This window comes from Carlito syrichta, unplaced genomic scaffold (assembly GCF_000164805.1).
Source record: "Carlito syrichta isolate Samal-C Ts95f unplaced genomic scaffold, Tarsius_syrichta-2.0.1 Scaffold303139, whole genome shotgun sequence".
Classification (NCBI taxonomy): domain Eukaryota; kingdom Metazoa; phylum Chordata; class Mammalia; order Primates; family Tarsiidae; genus Carlito; species Carlito syrichta.
The window spans coordinates 315,188-333,790 of NW_007247235.1; the positions used below are offsets into that span (position 1 = coordinate 315,188).

At 49.2% G+C, this 18,603-nt stretch overlaps 1 protein-coding gene across 1 annotated transcript; it reads left to right on the plus strand.

The window, feature by feature from the left end:
- The first annotated feature begins 1,757 nt into the window (after positions 1 to 1,757).
- On the plus strand, positions 1,758 to 18,333 carry ROBO4 (roundabout guidance receptor 4). The gene is made up of 19 exons (XM_008057833.1): positions 1,758 to 1,814; positions 3,552 to 3,805; positions 4,204 to 4,533; positions 4,779 to 4,936; positions 5,145 to 5,265; positions 5,553 to 5,680; positions 5,781 to 6,009; positions 6,260 to 6,372; positions 7,077 to 7,245; positions 7,397 to 7,582; positions 7,713 to 7,755; positions 9,640 to 9,776; positions 9,880 to 10,143; positions 15,032 to 15,139; positions 15,351 to 15,489; positions 15,636 to 15,872; positions 16,027 to 16,385; positions 17,322 to 17,528; positions 17,654 to 18,333. Exons 2-19 carry the CDS (start codon positions 3,736 to 3,738, stop codon positions 17,674 to 17,676), a joined length of 3,021 nt encoding a protein of 1,006 aa, XP_008056024.1. The 5' UTR covers positions 1,758 to 1,814; positions 3,552 to 3,735; the 3' UTR covers positions 17,677 to 18,333.
- Positions 18,334 to 18,603: the final 270 nt, after the last annotated feature.

The window sequence follows — 18,603 nt, forward strand, 5'->3', positions numbered from 1 at the left end:
TGGTTTAGGTGTGACCCATCATCACTGGTGTTGGAAAAGTGGAGAAGATTTAGGGTTGAGAGAATCAGGTATGATTTTAGGTCGCAGGGAGCTGAGATCACCCATGGGGTTGATAGGAACAGGAATTAGGGAATAGAAGCTGTGCCAATTAAATGGCCTCGGGGCAATTTTTCCAGTCAGCTAAGAGAATTTGAGTCAACAAAATGATAATTTGTGGATTTTGACTGAGCAGACCGAAGGAAAAAAATAAACAAGAAGGCAAAAAGGATGAGATCTCAAGGGGTGGCTGGGATGAGCTGTGGCTGTACTGGTCAGGGAGAGGGGCTTGCTGTCCCCTGTAGACTCAAGGACAACTAACACATATCAAATGTCTTTACAGCACTTTCATATCTGTCTGTAAACCTCATGCAGACATTTTATAGATAAGCAAAGTGGGACTCAGAAAGGTTATGTGATTTATGCAAGGTGTGTCTGCCAATGAGAGGTGGAAGCAGGATCTCAATAAGTGTAACTGGCTTCAAATTCTACCTGAGTTCATCCCTCTGATTCCACCAGCAGGAGTCTCTGGCTGCATCTTCAGAGAACATAGAATGGGAAGCCAGAGAAGCCAGGAGCCAGAGGTGAAAAGAAATTTCCTCTGGAGTGTTGCTCAGGAGGGCACTTGGTCCTTCTCCTCTCTCTTTCCTCTTACAAGACACAAAGGAGGAGTTAGAAAACACAAAACACTAGAACTAGGGGTAAAGGAAGTTACTATTTAAACTGATCACTGGGACTGCGCATTACCAGAGCCCCAGAACACAGCTTCCCTGAAATAACAAAAGGAAGTGGCTCCCTTCAAGTCACATCATCCCCATGACTCATGCACTCGGCTCTTCCTTGATTTGTGGAAATGATACAATGAGGATACTGATGGGCCAGGTCACTGGAAATGAGCACTACAGTCTCTGGGAGCTATCCAGACATGCCACACTGTTGGGAAGTCCCCTTGTCCATCACTCCATGTATTCCTGAGTGCCCTGGATGCTTGGACTCAGTGAGGGGAAGGAATCCTAATGTCCCATAGGAACAGCTCAGAGTAATTTCCACTCTCGTTCAATTGCTTTCAGTTCTTAGCGCTTGGGAGTGAGGAGAGGCTGTGTGAAGGTGATCTCCAACCACAGGGCATGAGACTATAGGTCAGGGGCCATTCCTCAGGTTACCAAAGCCTCTGGGGTTTCGGCCCTGCACTGGCACCTTTCCTCACCATCTCACCTATCTCACCCAGCTGAGGACAGGACTAGTGATGGATCAGAATTTTTTTGAGACTTGTCTTCTTTTCCCCTGAGGGAAAACCCATTTTCTGGATTGTGGAGACTTGAGTAAAATCAAGTTGGCATTAAAACATTAACAGAGATCTTTTCCTCCCTGACTGCCTGAGGATCGGCAGCTGCCATGAACACACAGTAACTATTTGGACCAGGAAATTCATGACCAAACTGTCGGCTTCAGCGGAAACAAATGGTCATCAATATCCTTCACCCCAGGAAGGCAACAGTACCTAAGACAGAAATTCGGGAAAAACTAGCCAAAATGTACAAGACAACACCAGATGTCATCTTTGTATTTGGATTCAGAACTCATTTTGGTGGTGGTAAGACTTTGGCGTGATTTATAATTCCTTGGATTATGCAAAGAAAAATGAACCCAGACAAAGATTTGCAAGACATGGCCTGTATGAGAAGAAAAAGACCTCAAGGAAGCAGCGAAAGGAACATAAGAACAGAATGAAGAAAGTCAGGGGGACTGTAAAGGCCAATATTGGTGCTGATAAGAAGGTAAAGGACGAAAGATGATGCAGTGACAATATCTGTGGCCATTGTTTGAATTTTTTCACTACCAGTTTAATAAACTAAAAACTTAAAAAAAAACAAAAACAAAAAAACATTAGCAGAGAACTTGGTTAGTTTCCTCAAGTCCAGTGTATACCAAAGGAGAACTGCTGACAGCAACATTTTTAGGGTCGGTAGGTCGGGCAGTCTTGGAGGCTCTGTGCTTGGGAAATCCCAAGTTGGCCATAAGTAGTATCACCTCTCCCACCATTTCCTTTCCTGTGTCATCCTCGGCTGACTTCAGTGTCCATATGAGTGCCCCCTTCATCACTCTGGCCCCGCACATTCCTAACCCCATAATTTGACTCTGCTCTGCCTGCCACACATACACCCATGGTCAAGCCATGAACATTGTCACCCCCCTCAGTGCCTCCACTTCTGAAACCCCAAACTCTTCTCTGACCGCATTTCCTGTCCTTCCAGCTGTCACTCTGTTACTTTCACTCAGTCTATTTGAACTTTCCAGTGTGTTGAGACTGTGGTAATCTCTTGCTCTGAATCTGTCTTAATCAGTCTTGGTCTGGGTTTGAGGGGAAGAAGGAGAAGGCCCTTCACCTGATAGGCTGTTAGGGCTGTGGCTGGCACTGAAGCCAGCCTGGGAAGGGGGAGGAAGGGAGGGCGTCAACTGGGTTAGGGGCCCTGCAGAGAAGCAGGCCAGGAACAATTGGGAACAAAGGTTGGATACTTTTCCGCTGAGCCCCAGAGCCTGGCCTTGGGCTTCCGGGAACAGCTCCAGGAAATGGCTGAGATTCCAGATTTGGAAGGAAGAGACCTGTAAACAGGAGCTGGGCTCTCAGAGGGGAGAGCCGCCTTTCTCTGAGCTGTGGGGAGAGGGAGGGGTGTGGGTGAGAGCTGACATTACAGACACAGACACAGTTTCAGGACTGGAAAGACTCTTAAAAGGTCATTTACTCCAACCATCTTTCCAGGGCCTGAAAAAATATACCTGCCGAGGATGCTCCAATAGTTTCAGTGATGAGATGTGCATAAAATTAAATAAATAATATCGACTAAGTTTACTGATCGCTTGTACTGTGCCAGGCACTCTATGTGCAAAGTGGTTTTATGCTTTATCTTGTTTCATAATTACTCTGGCCCTTGTGGTAGTAATTACTATTATAATTCCCATTTTACAGATAAGGAAACTGACTCGCAGTGTTAAGTAATCCATGCAAGTTCTCCATAGAAGCTTATTTCACTCATCTCTTAGCTGAATATGGGCACACTCTGTGAGATTCTCTAGGCTTGTCCTAGAATCTCTGAGTCCTTCCTATCTTCTGCCCTACCACACCCCAGGTCCCATCTGTCCCTGGGGAAATGGACCCTAGGATGACAATTCACTCTTGCTCCCCTTCACTCAGCTTCCCCAGCCCATAGCCCCACTGCCCTCTGAACTTAGCTTCTTCATGCTGTGCCCAAGACCCCACCCTGGGATTCCATCCACTCTAGCAGGTGATTGGAAGCCTGGAAGCAAAGGGATAAGGATTAGGATTCAAGGATAAAATTTAAACAGAGTTTTAGGGTTAAAGGTTAAGACTTTGGTTGGAATTATGATTAGTGTAAGGATTCCCTTTAACAAATCCCAGGCTAGACTGTGAGGTAAAGTATAGGGCTCAAATTAGGGTCAGGGGTTATGCTAAAGGGTCAAGGTCAGAGAGTTTATTGCCTCTGGTCTCCTCCCAGTTCTCCAAGGCACTGAGGGCCAGGCAGGAAGCATCGGTTTCCTCAAAGCTGCTTCCCTCCTGGGGCAGAGTCTCCGTCACAAACAACCACCACTACATCACCCCACCCCTCCTTCCTTCTCTGCTGTAAGCTCAGAGCAGCAGGACAAAGTACTTGGGACACAGACAGAGGCCTGGGAGCAGCCATGGACTGTGGAGGAGTGAGCTTCCCAGGGGATGGGTGGCCCCTGCCTTTCCTGCTCCTGCTCATCATGGGTGAGTACCACCCTCCCTCTCCTGGCACATGCTGTGTTGATCCATGGCCTGGTCAGGGCAGAGGAGGCTTGCTGGCTCCTTTGCTTCCCTTCTGCAGTGAGGTACCCATGACAATGGTGGTGACAATGAGTGTGTATAGGTGTGGGGGGAGAGGAGAGAGAGAGAAAGAGTGGGAGAGAGAGAGAGAGATTGAGAATTTAAGAATGAGAATGCTATATAAGTCCTGGCTCGGATGCTGTGCTGGCTGACTTTCTCCCTTCCCAGCTAACTTGTTATTTGGGAGTCAGCCTTCAGTAGCAAATACAAGAGAAGACAACCGAGATGTGGGGTAGGGATTTGGGGTCCTGTTGGTGGTCCTGCTGGTGGTCAGACCCGGCTCTGCTCCCTTTCCTTCCCAGGAGGCATGGCTCAGGACTTCCCACCTCAGATCCTAGTCCATCCCCAGGACCAGCTGCTCCAGGGCTCTGGCCCCGCCAGGATGAACTGCCGAGCCTCAGGCCATCCGCCTCCCACCATCCGCTGGCTGCTGAATGGACAGCCTCTGAGCATGGTGCCCCCAGACCTACACCACCTCTTACCAGATGGAACCCTCCTGCTGCTGCGGCCCCCTGCCCAGGGACATGATCATGATGACCAGGTCCTATCCACAGACCTAGGTGTCTACTCATGTGAGGCCAGCAACCAGCTGGGCACAGCAGTCAGCCGTGGCGCTCGGCTGTCTGTGGCTGGTGAGGCCTGGGAGAGGAAGTTAAGGGTGGGGCAAACCTGGGCTGAGACATCTGGTTTGAAGGAAGTTCAAGGGTATATCTGTGAGGAGAGGCCTGGGTTGTGACAATTGAGAGAGAGAACTGGGTTGGGTCTAGCCCCAGATGAAAGGCCTAGAAAGTGGACAAAACAAATGGGGGCAAGTATGGTAAGGGAAGGAAGGGGGACTTGGGCCTGGCTCCCTGCTAACCCTCCATCCTCCCTACAGTTCTCCGGGAGGATTTCCAGATCCAGCCTCAGGACACAGTGGCTGTGGTGGGTGAGCAGGTGATTCTGGAATGTAGGCCGCCCTGGGGCCACCCAGAGCCCACAGTCTCATGGTGGAAAGATGGGAAACCCCTGACCCTCCAGCCAGGGCGGCAAATGGTAAGTGTAGCTCCCTTCCCAATACTTCATCCTGTCTTGGGCATAACTAGGTATACCCTGAGGCATTGACCTGCTCTCCAGCTCCACATTCCCTGGCAGAACTTGAGGAAGGGCAGGCATTGAGACCTTAAGCTCCCCTCCAGCTTCACAGCCCCTCCCCACATAGAACACTATGAAGAACACTTCATAGTGTTCTTGGCCCTGACAGGTGTCCAGGGGGTCACTGCTGATGGCAAGAGCAGAGAAGAGTGATGCAGGGACCTATATGTGTGTGGCCACCAACAATGCAGGACAACGGGAGAGTCGAGCAGCCAGGGTGTCTGTCCAGGGTAAGGGTGAGGGAGGGGAGGAGGGTGGTCAGCAAAAGTCAGGGCCAAGTTAAGGGTCTCCAGCTGGGGTGGTGTGTTCTGGATGGCACTGGGGTTAGTCTATGTGGGGCTCAGCCTGGGAGAAGGGTCAGAGTGATGGGGGCCTCATGTAGGGGGAGGTTTCCCTATGTCAGAGTAGAAATAGGAGTGCTCTAGACCCAGGAACTCTGGGAGTTTGGGTTTCTTCATAACTGGAGAAGGTTCCACTCTGGCCTGTAGGCCCCATCCCAGTCCTGTGCTCCCCACAGAGCCTAAAGACTACACAGAGCCTCTGGAGCTTCTGGCTGTGCGCATCCAGCTGGAAAACGTGACACTGCTGAACCCGGATCCTGCAAAGGGCCCCAAGCCTGGGCCTGCTGTGTGGCTCAGCTGGAAGGTAAGGCCCAGGTCCAAAGGGTGGGAGTCAGTCCTAAGCTCAAGAAAGGGCTGGTCATGAACTTCCTGACCCCTTGCCCTTCCTCCCAACTCCTTCCCAGGTGAGTGGCCCTGCTGCCCCTGCTCAGGCCTACACAGCTCTGTTTAGGACCCAGACTGCCTCAGGAGGCCAGGGAGCACCATGGGCAGAGGAGCTGCTGGTTGGCTGGCAGAGTGCAGAGCTTGGTGGCCTCCACTGGGGCCAAGACTATGAGTTCAAAGTGAGACCATCCTCTGGCCGGGCTCGCGGCCCCGACAGCAATGTGCTGCTCCTGAGGCTGCCAGAACAAGGTCAGTGATTGGTCTTCCCCCAGAACTCGACAATATCCCCTCTGCCTCCTTCTTTCTTAGGGACCTCTGGACTATCTCACTCCAGTCTAGAGGGATGGTGGGTTCTACTCCTAGACTCCCTTCTGCCCTGGTCAGGCAAGCAGTGTTACTAGAAGCATCTATCCTCCTCAGTCTATGTCTCCCATTCCAGCTTTTTCCCCTAGACTCCTGTCCCTCAGTACTCCTTACAGCCTCTCTTCCTCCCCTCCAGTACCCAGTGCTCCACCCCAGGAGGTGACCCTGAAACCTGGCAATGGCAGTGTCCTTGTGAGCTGGGTCCCACCACCTGCTGAAAACCATAATGGCATCATCCGTGGCTACCAGGTACTCCCCACAAGTGGACATGGTCCTTCCTAGTGGTACCAGGACTCCCTAGAGTCCTGCATACCATTGCTCTGGGCACTGAGAAATAGTACCTGTGCAGAAAAGCAAAAGAAACTTACTTTTTCTGAGCAAGGACCAACTATCTGCCAGACCCTGCCAAGTACTTTTCCTCCACAGTCCCATTTCACCTCACAGTCCACCCTGGGGTATAACCCCCAATTTACAGTCAAAGAAAGTAAGGCTAGGGTCACAGGTGTGAGAAAAGACAACAGGAATCAAGCCAGGCTTGACTCTAAATGTTCAAGGCAGTGGTGCTCAAAGTGTGGCTTCTGGATCAGCAACATTAGCCTCACCTGGGAACTTGTTAGGATGGCAAATCCTCAGGTTCTTTCCCCTGACAGAAATCTGGCCTATTGGATCAGAAACTCAGGGATGGACCTGGCAGTCTATATTTTATCAGGTCCTCCAGGTGATTCAGAAGCACACAGAAGTTTGAGAATCACTGGTCTTGGGCGCATTTTAGCAGATTCCTTTTGCCTTCCTTCTGTCTGTCTAGAGAGAAGTCTCTCTCACTTTGTAAGAGAGAGGGGAAAAGGAAGTGTGGGTGCATGCTTGAGGGGGTGAGGTAAGGGGGTGTCCCTAGGTGAAGGATCATCTGCTGGGATGGTGCCCGGGACAGCTGCTTACCTTTGCTTGTGCCTCAGATCTGGAGCCTGGGCAACACCTCACTGCCCCCAACCAACTGGACTGTAGTGGGCGAGCAGACCCAGCTGGAGATCGCCACCCGAATGCCAGGGTCCTACTGTGTGCAAGTGGCTGCAGTCACTGGTGCTGGGGCTGGGGAACCCAGTAGCCCTGTTTGCCTCCTTTTAGGTGAGGGCAGTGCCCACTGTCCCCACCCATACCCTCCAGTCCCCATTTCCCTCTCCCTGCTCCTGCCTCACACTTCCAGCTCCTCCTCCTTGTCAACTGAACCCCACATTGGCTCACCTGCCCCTTCCATTGAGTTCCACATCCCAAACAGAGCAGACCATGGAGCGCACCGCCCGGGAACCCAGTGATCCTGGTTCCTGGACCCTAGAGCAGCTGAGGGCCACCTTTAGGCGGCCAGAGGTCATTGCCAGCAGTGGTGTCATGCTCTGGCTGCTGCTGCTGGGCACCGCTGTGTGTATCCACCGCCGGCGTCAAGCTGGGGTGCACCTGGGCCCAGGTAAGAGTGGGTACCCCCCTCATGTCGTCAAGCTTCTTCTGAATCCAGCCAGAATGCCACAGGGGCTTTAGATCTCTGGCTAAGTGACGATGGGGCCTCTGGATTTAGCCTTCCTTCTGCCTTCTCCTAGGTCTGTACAGATACACCAGTGAAGATGCCATCCTAAAACACAGGTGAGAAAGGGGACCTGAGGTGGAGGAAGGGTAGGGAGTCAAGGGACCATGGAGCTGGAACACAGAATTGGATGGAGTACTAGTCTACCTGCCAGACAGTTTAGGACCCCAATACCTGAATGTCTCCTGAACACCAATGGAGAGTTCATTTCTCTTTCATTAATATTTCTGTCACACCACCTGACAGGTAGGTAAACTGAGACACACACATTTAAGAAATTTTGCTTAAGGCTGTACAACCGGTAGCTGGCCTTCTGAACCCCTAATCCAGTGCTCTTGTAGCCCACCTTTCACTAACACACACTACACTCTCCTGCTGTCTCATTCTGGTAGGTGGGGAATAACTAGCTTGAGACAACCAGCTCAAATGTCTACTTTTCTCTGTACACCTTGTGTCTACCAAATGGCACCTATGTATTCAATAAATCTCCTGCTTGAGCCATCATTTCTGCATCACAATCCACTCCAGCTCCAGCAGAGGGCGTTCAGCCCCTACGTCATAGATTCCTACTTGCTCTCAAAAACATGGCCAGCCTGTAGATAATTCTGCTCCAAGTGTATTTGGCCAGAGCAAGTCTGTGGTTGTGAGACAAGACACTAAGAAAGAACACATCCTTTTTTCTCCTGTTGGCTGAGTTTTACACTTCATCTGTCTGCCCGGCTTCTTGGCTCTTTATCTTGTTAGATTCCTTCTGGGAGGCTCCATGCGCCATGTCTGCATTTATCAGCAGAAGTTATTGATTACCTACTATGTGCCAGACACATCTAGGCCTAGAGCTGGCACTTTGCTTCAGATTCTCAGCTGGCTGGTATTGTGTTCCTGAGTTTTTTTGTGCTCCCTGCTTCTCTTTTCCGGCTACTTCCTGGGCTTTTTCTGCTCTGTCCTGAACTTTCTCTGGCTTCCCTGGAAACTTCTCTCTTGTCCTTGAGGGAGATCCCATTTTGAACTGTGGTCCATTCATTCCCCTGAAATAGTCTCCCTATGCCAGGAACTCTCAGTCTAGGCAGAGACAGGAACGAGATCATATGAGTGCAAGATACATGGATGGGGTCAGGGTGGAGAAAGAGGAGAAAGAAGATTCCACATTTACCCTGACAGTAAGAAGGAGGGGTGGGGAAGGGCAGGTGAAACAGCAGGTCATAGCCTGCCATGTCCATAGGGAACGACAAGCCATTTGGTTTGGCTGGGGTGTAGAATATAAGATGGGTCATAGCAAAGAATAAGGTTAGGGAGCCGGAAACTAGACCAGGGAGGGTTCTCTTAGCCATGCTGGGTACCTGGGCTCTATTTTGGTAAATAGGGAGCCATTGAAGGTTTTAGGCAGAGAAGTGTTTTGATCAGATTCCCGTTCTTAAATGACCACTCAGACAGCCAGAGGCCAACATCCATGTAGCTAGCTCTTGCTTTGCCAGCTAAGAAATCTCATCTTTCCTCATTTTAACTCAGAGCATCAGTCTTGAGTGTGGAAGGCCTTATTTTTTGCCATTCTTCAGACAAGGAAACTGGGACTTAGGCTAATAGATGTATTTAGCTAGGGTTGTACAGGTGAGCTGTGGCAAATTGGGATTGTCAAACCAGGTTTGTCTGGTACCAGATCTGCTCTTTTCATCTCAGCACACATAGCTGTCTCTCATTTATACCTCCCAACCTCAGGCAACTTGGATTTCCCCTGATCTCAGGATAGAAAGGGTCATTGAGTTTGGGGCTCAGTGGCCAAGTCAGAGATCTTAAGGAGTCTTGAAGGACTGAAAAGTAGTAAGGATAAAGCAGATATCACCATCTCTTCAACCCCCTCTGTTACGCTCTGAGCTGGAGGTCTCGGTCAGTTAGGTTCTTACTTCACCCCGTTTCCCCCTGCCTCACCCCCACCTTCACTGCCCCAGGACAGATCACAGTGACTCCCCCTGGCTGGCAGACACTTGGCGTTCTACCTCTGGCTCTCGGGACCTGAGCAGCAGCAGCAGCCTCAGCAGTCGACTAGGAGTGGACCCCCGAGACCCAAGAGATTGTCGTCGCTCCTGTGAGCATGCCCAGTGAGGGCAAGGGCCAAGCTGGGGGGCCAGAACTCCAGGGATGGAGGTGGGATGTACTCACAATAATTTTTTCTGTCATTTTTATCACAGTGATCTCCTGGGACCCCCGAAGCCCTGGTGTACCCCTGCTTCCTGACACCAGCACTTTTTATGGCTCCCTCATCGCTGAGCTGCCCACCAGCCCCCCAGCCCGGCCAAGCCCTAAGGCCCCAGCTGTCAGGCATCTCCCACCCCAGCTGGCCCGGCTCTCCAGCCCCTGGCCTAGCTCAGACAGCCTCTGCAGTCGCAAGGGACTCTCTTCTCCACTCTTGTCTCTAGCCCCCGCAGAGGCTTTGAAGGCCAAAAGGAAACAGGGTAAGGATGGTGGGGATAGACATAGCCTCAGCGGGTGGAAAGAGGTTTCTAGAGTGGGAATGTATGGGAATGAGGCCTGCTGACCTGAGCCTCCCCCCACAGCTTCTATTCTCCTCTTTGGGCAGAAACAAGTCCGCGTTCCCCTATCACATAACCACACAGCTAGGAGAGTGCTCATCTCAGCTTTTCTTTTCTTTTTCTTTATTTTGTTTTTATTTTAAAGGTGTGGAGTATGATTCAGGGTTAGGTATATAAGTGGTCATTGTACAGGTCAAGTTTGGGTCTCCCTTTGGTCCCCATTTCTCATGGTTTGAGATCAAGTATCCTTATTGATGTTATGTGCTCCCCCTCCCCTGGCAGTGTTCCCCTACTGCCAATCCCTTTCTTAGGTATTATGGTAAATGTTCAGGGTCCGCTTTTCAGTGAGTACACGTGGTACTCAGATCTTTGTTGCTGTGATAGATCACTGAGTATTATAGACTCTTTGCACTGTGCTCTTGTTTTGGTTTGGCCACCCTGCAGTGAGCCCCGTTTCTGCAGTCAGTTCAATTCAGCAAACATTTAATAAGCACTACTGCATGCCAGACATGGGAGACATGAGATACCAGACATAGCCCTTACCTTCTAAGGGCTCATGGTCTGTCTAGCAAAAGTGCTGACTAGCATACAAGTAATGCTAGAGCCTGGCAGAATGTGACCCACTCTGGCATGAAACCCAGGCTCCCATGAACTCATCTCCCGGTGCTCTATGTGCAGGTGTGATTGGTCACTGACTCCTGACTCTCACCTCTCAGAGAGGAATAGGTGTTTTCTCTATGACAGACTTCTCTCCTTACTTCCAACTGCCTTCTCTGATTTTCTAGAGAAAAATAATTATATTCTCCATTTCTTGAGCAACTACTATATGCTAGGTGCTTTACTTATATTTGTTATTTCATTTAATCCTCACAGTGGATTAGCTAGGTATTATTTCTCTAATTTTATAGATAGGGAGAGGTCAGAATGATGGGTGACTTGCTCAAATTCCACAAGAAATAAGCTGCTGGAGCTGAAATCTGAAGTCAGCGTGATCTGCCTCTGAAGGTTGCTCTGAATCTCTCTGAAGCACCTTCAGGAAATCCTATTTTGTAGCTGACTATTTTCTCCTGTTTCTTGCCTGCAGAACATTGGCCTGCACTCTGCTTACTGTCTTCCTGAGTCTTCTGTACTGATTAGTAAGATCTAACAAATGTTCTACAGCCAATTCTTTTTAAAAAGTGGATACAGTCCAACTTTTATTAAGATAAAGATGGATAAAGAGTAATTAAGAGCTCAAAATCCAGTATTTTATGACTCCAAATATCAGCAGAGCTGGCATTCCTACCAGCTTTGCCTCAGCGCTATTGCATTATGACTCCTCAGTGGTAATGAAACATCAGCTAAAAAGAAGTTGAATAAACTTCATTTAAAAACCAGCTTTCCCATGGAGAACTACACTTATTTTAATGGAGTTGTGCAGGGCTGAAAAGTCATAAGGATAAAGCCAATACCACCAACTTTTCTTTCTTTTTTTTTTTTTTTTTTGAGTTGGAGTCTCAGGCTGTCGCCCAGACTGGAGTGTAGTGGCCGCTCCCGGCCACCGCAGCCTCGACCTGCTGGGCTCCGGCGATCCTTCCGCCTCAGCCTTCCAAGTAGCTGGAACTACAGGCTCACGCTACCACACTCGGCTGATGTTTTGATTTATTGTAGAGATGAGGTCTCGCTGCCCAGGCAGGTCTCGAACCTGCGGGCTCAGGCAATCCACTCACCTCAGCCTCCCAAAGGCACGGGATTGCAGGCTGAGCCACCGAGCCTGGCTAACCACCAACTTTTCAACCCCTTCTGCAGCACTCTTAGCTAGAGGTCTTGGCCAATTAGGTTCTCACTTTACTGTGTTTCTCCTCTTATCCCCTCTTAGAACATTAATACTACTGGATAAAAGAGAGTGGTTTTCTACAGCCAGTTTTTTTTTTTTTAAGTTGTGGGGTACAATTCAGGGTTAGGTATACAAATGGTCATTGTGTAGGTAAAGTCTGGGCCTCACTTTGGTCCCCATTTCACCTGTTTTGAGATCAGGTACCCTTATTGATAAGGTGTGCCCCCTACTCCCTCCCCTGACAGTTTCCCACTACTGCCAAACCCTTTCTTATAGTATTATGATATTTGTTCAGGGTCTGCTTATGAGTGAGAACATGTGGTACTCAGTTATTTGTTTCTGTGATAAATCACTCAGTATTATAGATTCTAAGACCATCCAATTTACTGCGAAGGTCATAATTTTGTCCTTCTTTATGGTTGGATAATATTCTATCACTGTTTTTAAAAAGAGTTCCAGTTCTGAGATGAGGCTCCCTAAGCTGCGGTCTAGGTCCACACTTCACCCTGTTTTTCCTCATTCTACTCCCGTCTCTCTGCTGCCCCAAGATGGATCAACTGCAGCATCTCTCTTTGGTGATGGACATTTGATGTTCCACCTCTGGCTCCCAGGAGCAGCAAGTAGCAGTAAGATCATACATTATGATCTTGTCCAGAGCCATGGCATTGATTTTACCATTACTTGATCCAAAAGACTGATGTATCTTCCTCTTCCCAAACTGGCAGGTTCTCTCAGTTCAGCCTACTCCTCTTGACCTGCTTGCTCCTTTTCCTTATTATTTGACCTTAGTTGGAGTTTGTTCTTCACTACAGATACTCTCACAACTGCTGTCCTGCCTTTCATTAATCGAGTTCTTAGTTCAGTTCTGCTCACTTTGCCACATACACACACACACACTGTAGGTTCTCATCCATTTATTATTTCATTCAAATAGAAACTTATTGCAATTTGGGTATGCCCAATACAATTTGACCTTTCACCCTGAAACACTTTTATTGTCTAGTTTATTCAAATAGCATTTAAACTAAAATAAAAGTAACTCCAAACAAGGTAGAAGGAGGACTTTTGTTACCAGGGTTCCTTAGAGGAAATGAAATGGGCTGAGATAAACATGGCCTTTTCCAGGTCTGGATATTCTCCTTCTTTTTCTATTCAAACCCACCAACCAACATTTGCTAACGTTTCTGAACTTGGTTAAGAAGCCAGGCACTAGATAAGACAAAGCTGGTGAAAGCAAAGTTGGAGCACTGACCCTGAAGTTGGCTTTTAGGACGCCCTAAGTCATATGAAAGCTAAGGGAAGTGAACAAAAACCAAACAAGCCAAAGTACAAATGGAGACTTCGGTACAGGAAGTCTAGACATTGTGTGGATTTTCACCCCAGTGTATCAGAAGTGGGACATAGATTCCCAGGGCCCTGCTAGGGTCTTGGTCAATGTCAAAGCCTTGTCTCTTCCCTGCTCTGAAGCTGTCCCTGGTAGTCCCAGATTTTTGAAATCCGACTGACTCGGTAGCTCTCCCCTGAGTGTACTGCCTTGTCAGTGGTCCACCAACAAGGGAAACATTTTCCTACCTGGGTTTCTGATCACATGACACTAATCTTAAAGCTGTTTCTTTTCTCCTTTGCTTGGTGTTCTCCTGGTTCCTAGTCCTGGGAGAATTTCTTCCCCCTATTATCCTGTTCATCTCTGGTTTAAACTTAGATCCTGGCTGGGCGCGGTGGCTCATGCCTGAAATCCCAGCACTTTGGGAGGGAGGATTGCCTGAGCTCAGAGGTTCATGAACAGCCTGGGCAATTTGGTGAGACCTCGTCTCTACAATAAACCAAAAAATCAACCAGGCATGATAGCACATGTCTGTAGTTCTGGCTACTTGGAAGGCTGAAGCAGAGGGATCACTCAAGCCCAGCAGGTAGAGGCTGCGGCAGCTATGAACGTGCCAATGCACTCCAGCCTGGGTGACAGAGTGAGATCCCTACTCAAAAAAGAAAAAAAAACTTAGATCCTTTTGGGTTCTGGCCTGGCCAAGAAGCATGTTCACAGGTCTTCACACACAGATGGGACTGTCCTTTCATTTTCTTCAGCTTCTCTGTTGTCAAAGTTCATTTAGAGTCCTGTCTCTTCACTGCTCTTATGGGTCAGATGATAGCTGCCATCTTGTATATGATTCTCCTCACCATGTATTTACATCCACATCTCTGATGTCATCCATGCATAAACTCATTCATTCAACAAATATTACTGAATATCTATGGGTAGGGCATTGCTTCCCTCGGTGAGACCAATATATTTTTCTTTTCTGAAGTTCCTTTTCCTTCCTGCTGACTGTCTCTTGTCACAATCAGCATTTTGAGGGACCCCCTGTATTTGTCTTACCCACTCAATTCTACTTGACAATCCAGTCCATCTCCCAAGTAACAGACAATCAGGTTTTCCGGGGCAGGGCTATCCAGAACCACATTAAATATTTGCAGTACGAGAAATGGAAATTAATAGATTCTCTCATGAAAAGAAGGAACGTTTATCTTTGCAGAGTCAAAATTCATGAGGAGAGTAGCAATGTGAGGGTATAGAGATCAGAAAGATAAGAATGTTTACAGTCAGGGAAAAGAAAGTTGTTTTTTAAAGTATCTCTCAGGTGCCTGAAACTTTTGCAATCTGTTTTTATTTGATCATCAAAACCATCATTTGAAATGGTTACATATAAACAAAACTGAGGCTCAGAAAGGTTAATGGACTTCTCTGAGGTTCACTGCTGAGTCAGGCTATGAGGGCAGATCTTTTGACTCAAAGCTCAATGCTTCTTCTAACCCTATCAGAGCTGACTGGATGTAGATGGCAGCGTGGAGGGAATAGAGGGAGGTTTCTTCCTCTTTTATCTGGGTTCTAGGTCCTACAGACTGAGTTGAATAACAAGGCTTGCGATAGAGCCCGAGGTTAGGGTCTGAAAGGCTCATCCTGACTTGTTTCCCAACCACTGACTCTTTTCTTTGCAGAGCTGCAGCATGCCAACAGCTCCCCACTGTTCCGGGCCAGCCACCCCATAGAGCTCCAGGCCCGGGAATTGGGAAATAGAGGTTCCAAGAACCTTTCCCAAAGCCCAGGTGAGAGGGGGTCCCTGAGAAAGAAGCAAGGGGTAAGACAGGGTATAGGGGCCCATTAGCCAGGCTCCTCCAGCTGGCTTCTCCCTTTGTCCCTGAGGAGGCTGGATAGGTGGGGTGAGGGAATAGGAAGCTGAGGAGGCTGGGTGTGCAGGTTGGACTCCGGAGCTGATGGGGATTCTGCTATTCTTACTCCCAGGCTGCTGTTCCCCAGGAGCTGTGCCCCAGGCTCTGGTTGCCTGGCGGGCCCTGGGACCACAGCTCCTCAGCTCCTCAAATGAGAGGATGACTCGCCCTCTCCCTCCAGCACCCATCTTTCCTCATGGAACTCCCACTCAGAGTCAACAGACCCAGTAAGAGGGCACAGGGTCTGGGATTATGGCTAGGAGATTGGGATTGTGGGAAGTGTGTGCTGGGATTGGACAGGAGTGGGGAGGGGTGGACCAGGACTTGAAGAATTGCACTAACCATCCTGCTATCACTCTCTGACCCCAATCAGGCACCTGGTGGCGCCCCAAGTTTCCTCCTCTGTCTCACTGCCAGAAACCTCCATCCCCATCCTTAGCCGCTGCAGTTCCCCCAGCCCCCAGGCCTCTTCCCTCTCCGGCCCCAGCCCAGCTTCCAGTCGCCTGTCCAGCTCTTCACTGTCGTCCCTGGAGGAGGATCAGGACAGTGTGCTGACCCCCGAGGAGGTGGCCTTGTGCCTGGAACTTAGTGAGGGTGAGGAGACACCCAGGTAAGTAGCCTGAGAGATAACCAGAGAGCTACAGATAAGCATGGCAGGAGTATACTTATCTCCACCCCCATTTCACCCTGCCTAAATTGAGATGTTTCTGCTACTATACCACTCCACCCTAACCACTGCTGTCTCCCATTTTGCCTCTTCCTAGGAACAGTGTCTCTCCTATGCCAAGGGCTCCTTCACCCCCTGCCACCTATGGGTACATCGGCGTCCCAACAGCCTCAGAGCTAGCAGACATGGGCAGGACTGGAGGAGGGGTGGGGCCCGAGGGGTGTAGCTTGTTGTGCCCACCTCGACCCTGCCTCACCCCCACCCCCAGTGAGGGCTCCCTGGCCAATGGTTGGGGCTCAGCCTCTGAGGACAATGGCCCCAGTGCCAGAGCCAGCCTTGTCAGCTCTTCTGATGGCTCCTTTCTTGCTGATGCCCACTTCGCCCGAGCCCTGGCAGTGGCTGTGGATAGCTTTGGTTTTGGTCTGGAGCCCAGGGAGTCAGACTGCGTCTTCACAGGTATGTGAGATCACTCCATCTTACTCCTCACCCCTACCTCCTTAGAGTGGATACAACCCCTGTAAGACCCCTCTTTTTCCCAACTAATGGCAAGGCTTCATAATCATTATCGTGTCATTTTTGGTAAAACGAGTTTGTATAGAATGATTACTATATTCCAGGTCCCATAAGTATTTCATAGAATTTAATATTAACAGCTCTATGAGGAATATTATTTACTCGTCTTCTCCAAATGAGGAAACTATAAGTCAGATAGGTTTATTTCCTTGCCCAAAGTCACCCACAGAATCAGGATAAATTGTCCAATTCTAAAGACTCAAAGCATCCAGTTGTAGATCTATTCCCCTGCCTCCAGGATTCTCCTCTTACCTAGATGTGGGTTTCCAGGAAAGGTTGCTCCAGCCTCTTCCAAACCCTTCCTCTTGTTCTGTCCATGGCAAGGGCTGAGAAGCCACTGGCTCACAAATGGGACCTTCTCTATCATGGCTTGCAGAGTGGGATCATTATCTCCATGTCTGCAGAAGGTAGTTCAAGGCTCCTTGGCTCCTTTGGTGTTCCCTTCCCCACATACTCTATCACATCCCCCATACCTATTTTACTAATCCTAACTCTACCCTTAGAGTACATGGGAGGGCGAGGATTATCCAGGACAGATGTGACCATAATGGAGGGAGAAGATGGATGTCCAAGGAATGGGAGAGTGAATGAGAGTATGAATAGAAGGCCAGAACCTGGCTGGGAGGAAACAGTTCAGCTTCCTCTCTAAAGAAACTGATGGATCAGGCCCCTGAGGATGTGGCTGCTGGATTGATGGGGTTAAATTATGTTTAGGGCTGGGTGAATGCCCTGAGATGATCCTACGCTTTCTGCCCTAAACTAGTCCCTAGGGACTGAAAGTCAACCACCCACGGATACCTCTACTCTCCTCCCTGACAGATGCCTCATCACCACCCTCCCCACGGGATGACCTCTTTCTGACCCCCACCCTCTCCCTGCCCATGTGGGAGTGGAGGCCAGATTGGTTGGAAGATGTGGAGATTAACCACACTCAGCGACTGAGAAGGGGGCTGCCTCCCTGGTCCCCTGATTCTCGGATCTCTTCCCAGAGAAGTCAGCTCAGCTGTCCTGTGCCCAAGGCTGGTGGTGAGTGTCTGTCTGCCTAAATAATGGGACATCTTGACCAGAGGGGTTCTGGGGAGAAGGCAAGAGGAAGCCTAGAGTCTAGCAGGAGAGATAAAGAGCAGGAAGATAACTCTATTCTCCTTCAGCTCCTCCTGTAGATTCCTCCTGAATTATGTCCCTGAGACTGCCAAGAAGAGAATCAGAACCACCTCTCCTGTCTGACCACAAGGACTGGGCTGTGGCTTGTGGGTCTTGGCCTATGTTTCTTTGCAGTTGAAATACAACTTCCCGAACTTTTAGGAGAATTCTCCCTCCAGGATTGTGAAAACAAAACAAGATAAGAGCCAAGAAGACTTGGAGCCCTCAGCGGGGAGAACGTCATCTCTACCCAGCATTGCTTTCACGTCTGTTCTACCCACTCCTACAACCAAATAATTTTGGCCTAAGGAGCAGCATTGTCTCCTGCCCCCCCTACCCACTTGGATTATGAGAAGTGGGGGAGCCTGGGGTGTCTTTGTGAAAGACGATAGCAACTGGTGGGACAGGACTTTGGAGGAAGATTCTTGGAGCCTCCTCTCAGCCCTACCTTGGTCATTTCTCTAGAGAAAAGTTCAACTCTCACCCCAACCACACCATATAAAGTAAATAAACTCTCACTGAGACAGTGAGGCCCCACTTCATGCCAAGAAGACAAAGGGTTCAAGGCGGGGTCTAGGGAGAAAACTAAAGAAGGGAGGTGTGAGAATGCAGGACAAAAGCACCCTCCTCATACTACTGTCACTTCGAGCTTAAGAAATTTGATACCATAAAACTGTTAAGACTTGAATCCTGAAAGATCATTCCTTGGGGCACCATTTTGGGGAGAGCACCTGGAGAGATGGCAAGGGTTACCTGAGCTAGGAAGGGACCAAACATTCATTGATGCTCAGGGAGTTTCACTCATTTCTGTTCTGCAGTTGATGGAAAAATGATGTTCATCCCCCAGATTTTAAGCAGAATCTAGGAAAGGGAGGGGTGGGGGAGTTTCAGGGTCTGCTGGTCCTTGCAACTTGTGTTATCAGCTAGGTCCAGGTCTGTTCTGCTCACGTTCTGTCAT